At 43.0% G+C, this 9,255-nt stretch overlaps 1 protein-coding gene across 1 annotated transcript in view; it reads left to right on the top strand.

Moving 5' to 3' along the window:
• The window catches only part of Tcaf2 (TRPM8 channel associated factor 2), a 21,860-nt gene extending 13,750 nt beyond the window's left edge, over nucleotides 1–8,110 (top strand). Inside the window, exons 3-8 of the mRNA XM_021165630.2 lie at nucleotides 2,293–3,287; nucleotides 3,569–3,666; nucleotides 4,558–4,771; nucleotides 5,170–5,409; nucleotides 6,233–6,570; nucleotides 7,858–8,110. Of these exons, the coding sequence (XP_021021289.1) occupies nucleotides 2,293–3,287; nucleotides 3,569–3,666; nucleotides 4,558–4,771; nucleotides 5,170–5,409; nucleotides 6,233–6,570; nucleotides 7,858–8,109 (2,137 nt within the window). The 3' untranslated portion in view covers nucleotide 8,110. The remainder of the gene's footprint in view (nucleotides 1–2,292; nucleotides 3,288–3,568; nucleotides 3,667–4,557; nucleotides 4,772–5,169; nucleotides 5,410–6,232; nucleotides 6,571–7,857) is intronic.
• Nucleotides 8,111–9,255: the final 1,145 nt, after the last annotated feature.

Below are 9,255 nucleotides of genomic sequence, written 5' to 3'. Positions count from 1 at the left end.
TGATATTCTCACTGAGATAAAAATTCTTATTATGGACTACATTCCATGCCAAGAGCAAATTAATATACTATACTGAATAATGGGAATTCTCCAGACATAGATAAGAATTAACAAGGCCTAAGAATTCCAAGGTTCATGACACTACTTTATTCCTGAAGCCAGGCAAGAGTTTATACCCCCCTAGCCCAATTAACTCTAAAGTGTGAATCTGAAACAGGTGCTAATCTCTAAAGTAAACATAGTCCTTTTAAAGTCACTCCTCTTGCATCTGGAGGGATACTTATGCCTAACATAAACATTTATCTGGTTCCTGCAAATTCTTTTTGTAGTCACTCCTCTTGCACCTGGGAAACTTCAATGTACCGTATCTGTTATATTTTACAATTTATGATATTTGCTGTAATATAATTAGTCTAAGCTCGACCAGAAAATTACATTCAGATTCAACACCTCTCTTGTGTGTTTGTCTGTCTGTCACTCAGTCCTAAAGCTTTGCCCATCTACTCTAGAGAACCGTTTTACGCAGGCACGGGACCCAGAGGGTCTGAGGCAGTAGATGAGTTGATGTCCCCACCCCTCCACTGGGGATCCTGTCTGACAACTGGAGATGGTCTGTTCATGTTCCATATTCTCACTGTTGGGCATTTCATCTAAGGTCATCCACATTGAGTTCTGAGAGCCACCCCCATTCCAAGTCTCTGGGACTTTCTAGAGGTTCCCTCCACCATACACCCTCCACCCCATCACGCCCACAGCTATGTATTTCCATTTGCTCTCCTGGCCCTCTGAATTTCTCTCCTGTCTCCCCCCAAACACAAAGCATACCTTATATTGCCACCTCTTTCCCCTCCCCCTCCCCCTCCCCATCCCCTCTCTCACTCAGGTCACTAGCTCCCTCTGCCTCCCATAATTATTTTGCTTTCCCTTCTAAGTAGGATTTAAGCATCCTCATTTGGGCCTTCCTTCTTGCCAACTTCTTAGGGTCTTAGTATCATTCCATACTTTTTGGCTAATATCCACTCATCAGTGAGTACATACCATGCATGTCCCACCAACTACATGGTGGCTCACAACCATCTATAATGGGATCTGATGCCTTCTTCTGGCTCGCAGGTGTACATACAGATAAGCAGTCGTACATAAAATAAACAATTCAATGTTTTATGATTTCTGGCATTTTTAAGAAGTTACTCAGTCTCTTGGGGGGGGTCTAATTTCTACATTCATTAAGCCTTTCCAATATTATCTAATTACTGACTTATTATATAAGGTTAATATGATTTATTTAATCCGTCTCCTATATAAAATGTTTTTTTAATTCCTGAAATAAAAAAATTTATAAAAATTATTTTTATGCTGACCACATCTCAGTAAAGAGTAGTAAATACTCTTATCATAGTTAATTAAGGATTTTTAAATTTCTTTTTACACTTATTTAGAGAATATTGTGTGATGTTCATGCATGCGTGTGTGTGTGTGTGTGTGTGTGTGTGTGTGAGAGAGAGAGAGAGAGAGAGAGAGAGAGAGAGAGAGAGAGAGAGAGAGAGAAAGGCAGATGTGCATGGATGTTGGTGTGGGTACACATGCATGGTTAGAGGATTTCCAAGAGTTGCTTCTTTCCTTCTATTTTGTGGATCTCAGGTATTGAACTCAGATCACCAAAAAAAAAAAAAAAAAACACATTTATCCACTGAGCTATTTCACCTGCCCTAGGTGAAAATTTCTAAAAGATTATGGCTATATAAATAGGTAAAGCAAAAAAAATTTTTACTTGTAACTTGTTCATTTCTGAGAAAGCTTGCGGGGAGCCTTGTGTGATATTTCTATTGTCTTACATCTGAAGACCCACTCCAGAAAAGGCATAGTAGGAGTGCTCTATCAGATTGCTGGGTTTTACAGCTTTGTTTATATGCTTTAATAATGTTTAAAACATGAACCTCGAGGCAGAATATTCACTTGGCTGATTAATCAAGAATTCTTGGAAAGGTTCATTTGGAGAATGTGGATTTTAGTGTATATGAATATGACCATTAGCTCTCTCTTCAAATCTATGGAAACCTCAAATGTAAGAAGCACCAGCAAGAGCAAATATGAACAATGATATGTGATTAATTGTGAGATGTCAAGAAAAAAACATTAGGTTGATAAGGCATACATTATTAAATTCCGAAACAGTATGGGTAAGAAACAGAAGATTGATACAAACTATGCCATTTTTCTTCACTCAGTGGGCTGTAATGAGTGGCTCCTTAACTGAATACATCTTCTTCATCTCTCTCATCTTCTTTCCAGGTGTTGGGAGGAGCTCAGACATGACCAGGAGCAGCTTCTGGATGGAATCTCTATGTTGGACATCAGGACTGGGGGTGTCCCCTCACAGCTGTTGGTGCATGGGTCCCTGGCCTTCCCTCTGGGGCTCGATAACTCCTACCTTAGCTGCTTCCTAGCAGCTGCTCACTATGGCCGTGGTCGTGTGGTGTTGGCTGCACATGAGGCCATGCTCTGTGCTCCTAAGATGGAACCCTTTTTGCTCAATGCTATACGCTGGTTGTCCAGAGGTCAGGAAGATAATATTGGGGTGAACACAAGTCTCAAGAATCTGAATTCCCTATTGTTGAAGCATGGCTTGAAATGCAGCCTGGAGTCCCATTTAACTGATGATATGTGTGTCTACTGCTGTGTAGCTTATAGTGACCAGGAGGCCAAGAAAATACAGGAGTTTGTAGCAGAGGGTGGAGGGTTGCTCATTGGTGGTCAGTCCTGGTGGTGGGCTTCCCAGAACCCAGGCAGCTCTGCTTTAGGTAGTTTCCCTGGGAATGTCATCCTCAATACTTTTGGCCTCAGCATTTTGCCTCATACAGTCAGCCCAGATTGTTTTCCTATCCTTCATATAGATATAAGAAACTATCACTTTCGAAGGGCTCTTTCTGAGTTCCAGGCTATGTTGAACCACAAGGAGGGGAACTTGGAAAAGAGGTATTCGGGAAAGTTGGGAGTAGATGGGGCAGGCTTTCTTCAGATTCCTGCACAGGGAGTTCCTGCTTACTTATCTGTGCACCGGATCCTGAGGAAGATACTGCGACAGGCAGGCCTCCCAGCTGTGAGCAAGAGTAATCCAGTGTCCAGTCACTCCTATGAGGCTGCAATACTCCAGCTAGCCACAGAGCTGGCACACTCTGGGACTGATTGCTCCCAGATAGCACATAACCTTAGCACTCAGACCTGCTCCTCCAATCTCTCCTCCTCAGAACACCCCATTACTGTGGAGATCAATGGAACCAATCCAGGTATGGAGTGATCAGAGAATGCCCAGAGTATTCTTGGCCTGGGAGAAGGTGGATTTGGCTAACTTCCTTCCAGGTTCTGCTCCTCAAGAAGGGCAGCTTCATGCTTTAGTAGATCTTTCCAGGACAGTGAGATCCAGGGTTGTGCTTAGTTAAGCCCAGGATCAGTGGGTCCAGGAAGTGTGGAATTCATGGAAGGAGAGTTGAATGTGTGGAAGGCTCCACGTAGAGTCAGGCTATATAAGAACACATAACAGAACTCAGCCTCCTCTATGACTTGCCAGGTGACAGTGATGTCTGGATGAGCACTGGGCTCTACCTCCTGGAAGGACAAAGCACCGAGATCTCTGTCTCTGAACCTGCTGCCTCTGCAGGTCTGAAGGTAAGGCGAGACATCCAGAATCAGCATCGCCCCAAGCACAGCCAAGACTCTTCCACACCACACAGGTGTTCATAACTCTCCTACTGAGTTTGTCCAGCAGGAGTCCAGGAGAAGGTTATTCTGCCCCTCTGGTAGATGGAACAGCAGAAAGTCCAAGCTACTTGTGACTCAAGCTCTTTCCTAAGCCTAATTTCCATGTGTGACAATCTTACATGTTTTTATGAATTAGGAAGAGTAGTGACCTTTTAAACCATCACTCACCAGTTTTCCTGGTAGCAGAAGCCTGAGTTGCTAACCTCAAACTCTGCCTCCCAAGTGCTGAGATTAAAGGCATGTGCAACCATCACCAACTTATTAGGGGCTCTCTCTGATTTATCTACTTCAATCAGACAAAGGCAAAAAGGCAACCCCATGACTCTAGAAAGAGCAAGTAGGATTGAGCTGGGCAGAGAGCAGAGAATGAGTTATCTGCCTCCTTGTCGGATGCTGTAGCATCTGGATGGGCCTGTATCTGTTCACAAAGAGTAGAGTGGGATGCCATGCCTCAGTTAAATCAGAGCCATCCAGTGTATAAGTTTTCATATAACAGCTCAGGATTCTGCCTGGTAATGAGACTCCATGAGTCTCCTTACCAGTTATGCCTGGTGATCAGCCCACTCACTCATATCAAATGAAAATCCATTGTTGGACTGTTTTTACATCCCCCAAAATTAAGTAATCATACTGTGAAGTCCAAAAGACTTTGTAGTGCTACATTTTTGTAGAGTGTATGCATCCTTCACAAAAGTTAGAATTTTATATATAATCATTACCCTCTCCAAGCCCCTAACAAAGTCCTGCATGCTTCTTGAGTGCTGAACTTCCCTTCATGTGATGCAATTGTCTGTCCAGGTGCAGATTGGATGTCACACTGATGACCTTACCTTTGCCATAAAGCTGTTTCGAGCCCCTGTGGTAACTTACAAGTGCTGTATGAATAGAACCCAACGGTCAGTCTCCTGCCTCTGGGGTGGTCTCCTGTACATCATCGTGCCCAAAGGCTGTCAACTGGGCCCTGTGTCTGTTACCATCACAAACGCAGTGCCTGCCCCATACTACAAGCTAGGTGCGTACATTGGGCATTGAGAAAAGATTGAGCTGTGGGTGTCTTGGTGACTGTGGGGTTATTAATAACAAGGATCAGTAGAGAAAAGAAAAACAGAACTTGTCAACATGAGTCTGCAGGCAGGAGATGGATCAGCCTGTGTCTATGGAGACTTTGGGTACAACAGAGGGGTCTATTAACATATCCTTTACCTGCAGCCTATGGACCTGCATGATTTTAGGTTATATCAATGCTTTCTTCTCTAATTTCTCTCTCTTTCTGTGTCTGTCTTCCCAACCCTCTCCTCAAGGCAAGTTTCTCTCTGTGTCTCTGTCTCTGTCTCTCTCTCTCTCTCTCTTTCTCTCTCTTTTTCTCCTCAAACAGAAATGGGTGGCAGGTTCCATGCTATGTATTTCTAGGTAAGACATCACTGGAGGAGTGGAAGAGCTGCATCCAGAAGAACCTGGGCCCCTGGGGAGAGCTGGCTACAGACAATGTCATCCTGACAGTGCCAACTGCAAGCCTCAAGACTCTGGAGAATCCAGAGCCTCTGCTCCTACTCTGGGATGAGATTATGCAGGCTGTGGCCAGGCTGGCAGGCCAGCCCTTCCCTTTCCAAAGACCTGAGAGAATTGTCGCTGATGTGCAGCTCTCAGCTGGTGGGTGCTTCAGGGGAGTGCTCCTAGTTAGCAAAGTTCATTTGCTATTCCTTTACCTTTATTGTGCTTTCCAAGAGTTGTAGATCATAATTATGTTATTAATGTACAAGGGGGGAACATAAAACCATGGACCATGATGGAAGTGGAAGAAGTTTACAAATAAAAGGCAAATCACTGACATCTTCCATGATGCAGCTGCCAAAGTCAGTAAACATGTCCAGAAACTCAGTGCCGGGAGATGACCAGTGTCTGTGAAGATCTTTTCAAAAAGAATATTCAGATATAAGTCAGAATTGAAAAATGAAAGGTGAGGGTGAATAAAGATGCCTGTAGTAGGTACTGGTACCAAGTCCTTTGTCAAGAAGAAACATAAATATAGGAAAATCATTCAGAGTCCTGATTCTCATATAAGGAAGATAAATTCTTACCTGCAAAACTATTTGTATGTATGCAAATCTGGTTAGTAATGCCGATTTGAGAGGGTGGGGGCAATGAGATTGCCCTAGTTTCTCTAGTCCAGACATAGGGCATTGAGCAGGCAAAGAAAGCATAGATAACAAAGCATCAAATTCCAGGAAGGACAATTATGTAAGGGATTTTCTTACCCTTTAGGGTCAGAGTGAGTACAAGGCCAAAGCTCAGTTAGGAGAATCTGGGAAGGAGTCAGTTACTAGAGGAAATCCATGTGCTTTCCAACCAGCTCAGATAGTCTGGAATCACTAGATATAGTCAGCATCGTGGGAACACAACAGTGGAAGTAACGGAAGGAGAAAGTTGAAGCAGACCCTGCTCTCATGTTGCATCTCTTTCCTTGAATTCCCAGGTTGGATGCATTCAGGATACCCCATCATGTGCCACGTGGAGTCTGTGCAAGAGCTAGTCAGTTTGGCAAACATAAGAAGTAAGGGCCTGTGGGGACCCATCCATGAGCTGGGCCACAATCAGCAGCGCAGTGGTTGGGAGTTCCCCCCACATACAACTGAGGCCACCTGCAATCTTTGGTCAGTCTATGTTCATGAGACCGTCCTGGGGATTCCCAGGGCTCAGGCCCACCCTCAACTGAAACCTGAAGAAAGAGAGAAGAGAATTAAAGAACACCTTCAGAAGGGAGCACCCCTGAAAAACTGGAATGTCTGGACAGCACTGGAGACATATCTGCAGGTACCAAGCACAAATTCAGGGAGATGATTTTGGGCAGACTCCTTTATTATGTAGTAGCCTGCCTCCCTAGAGTTCTCCAATTCCTCTATGACTCCCACAAATCTAAGACTACCACTACCACCACTTCTGGGTGTGGATCACTGGTGGTATGTCTTTGATTGTATACTGGTATAATCAAGGTGACACCTATCCCATTCCCTGACCCATGATTTTTGGAATATACATGAAAATGGAAAGAATTCTGAGAAATTACATAGCACATTTATCTGTGATGTCCTGAACTTTGATGTAGAGGGAAGGCTCTGCATCAGATATCACTGAGACTGTCACCAGTCTTGCTCTCACTGGCTTCATCTGTCATCTCCCAATAACTGTTCAGGAATTGCCATTGTTTTGTTATCCTCATCTTTATGGGATGAGTGACTATTAACAGCTTCTTATACTGATAGGGGTATACCTACTGGGCAACTGTATTACATGTAGCTATTGTAGAAAATAAATCTATGAACAAGCTTCTTAGGCTTTGACTACTCCACTAGAAGCAAAAGCACTGTTTGAATAAATAATGACCAACCAATAGAACAATGATGTCACAAGATTAGTTTCTTTCCCGTGGATAAGCATTTCTCTCTGCCCTTTCTCAACAATGTGCTTTCAACTTACATGTCAAGTCATCAAAGCTTCTGCCCATGGAAGACCTGGTGCACTGTCTACTGCAATCCCATGCAGAGGGACTATAAAGCTCACTTGTCACAGGGGCTCATAAGTTATAAAGAATTTAACCACCAAGTCCAAAAGCAAAACCCTCTTAAATGATAGATCTAGAACTGAGAATCAGGAGTTATCAGCACGCCCTGGCTTCTTGGATGGCTATACTCTAATTTTCCCCTTCACGGATTTTGAAGAGTGAATGAGATATGTTCTCAGTCGATGAGTAACTCAACTCAGTCAGGCTGAAGAAAGCGCTTATGGTCTGGGTAACACATTTTAAAAAATAGAGCTAGTAAGAGTAACTGTAATTTATTAACACATTTTTATACATTAGGGTTCCTGAGAACACCTTTACTAGATTGAGGGATAAAGGTTGATGGCCAAGCGCTATTGGGATCCAGTGAGATAGCATTTGTATGGAGACAGGGGACTGGGGAATGGACAAACAATGGGTTTGAAGCTGATGATAGATAGAAAGTAGTCACTGATAGTCAGATATACCTATGACTGTGAACACGGGCATCAGTCACTTTGGCAAATTCAATACCACATTCTTCCCTTTCTTTCTCTTTCCAGCTCCAAGAGGTCTTTGGGTGGGAACCATTCATCACCCTCTTTGCTGAATACCAAACCATTTTTCACATCCCTGAAGACAATGAGTGCAAGATGAACATATGGCTGAAGTTGTTCTCTGAAAAAGTGCAGAAGAATCTGGTTCCTTTCTTTGAAGCCTGGGGCTGGCCTATCCAGAAGGATGTGGCTGAAGACCTGGCCTGCTATCCTTCCTGGGAGGATCACCCCCTGAGGATGTACATGGGGAGGGAGTAGTAGGGCCCATGGAGCTGGCTGGGGTGGGGAAAGGGCATTGGGGTGGGGTGAAATGGGTGAGATAAGGCAAGTCCATACTACTAGCTTTACTGTGTTCTGGCTTGAGACACTCATGGCCTTAACTATTTTTCTCACTGTTTGACTTTAAAATATATTTTGGGTTGTTTTAAATATCATTCCATGCTACTTGTGGTAAATGAACCTAGCGAATGTCCCTTTCCACATCCCATCAGCACATCCCAAATTCAGGGACCATTTCCTCAGATACCACCAGTATCCCCTGGCAGATGCTTTGTACATGAAAAACATTAAGAAGATACTTGCTATATGAAAGGTCACTAAAGCCTCCTGACACAGAAGGAACAGTCAGTGCATTGTCCTAAGACTTGCATACAGCGTTTTCTCTGAGTTACATGGATAATCTTCCATCAGCTAATATCTTCTTATCATAGAGGAGAAAATGGCATGGATGTTAAACAACTTCTTTAGTCAAGACTGAAAAGAGAAAGTGTCAGGTTTCACAGAGGTCCATAACAATGACAGATTGTATATCTTATCCTCATCAGATTGATAATATTAACCAAAATTTGCCCAAGAGATAGATGAAAGTTTGTGCTCTTTACTTGCTTTCCTATGTTCATTACTGAATTTTGATTAAATATCAAATTGAATCTCTAAATCTTTTTCGCAATTAATCTTCCCTTTACCTCAAGATTCACCTGCCTTGAGAGGAAACCAGCCTTGGAAAAATATTTAAACCAAAGAAGTTCATTTCCCAAACTGGTGGCATTCTTAATTATAATGGGAGGGGGTGACTAGGGAGCTAATTAAAGCTGGAATTAATGGGTTATCTAAGAGACCAAACCAAATCCTAACCTTGTACACACACTTCTCTGTAGGATTTAGAGCCCTGTGATGGTGTCTTCTCAATCCTGAGGAGAGACCCTGGTTCTGCCTCTTGTTTTTATGCTCTTGGTAAATTTTCTGTGGCTGCAATACCCACAGATTATGCTTGTATACATAAAAACAAATTTTTTTCTGCTTACAATATTATAGTTCTGTGTTTAAAAATCTTATTTAGGAGAAAATATTGAAGAATAGTGAGCTCAGACAAAGTCCCAGAATGAGTGGGGGAGGAGTTATGAA

This window comes from Mus caroli, chromosome 6 (genome assembly GCF_900094665.2).
Source record: "Mus caroli chromosome 6, CAROLI_EIJ_v1.1, whole genome shotgun sequence".
NCBI classification, from domain to species: Eukaryota; Metazoa; Chordata; class Mammalia; order Rodentia; family Muridae; genus Mus; species Mus caroli.
This window is presented reverse-complemented; position numbering and strand designations above follow the sequence as displayed.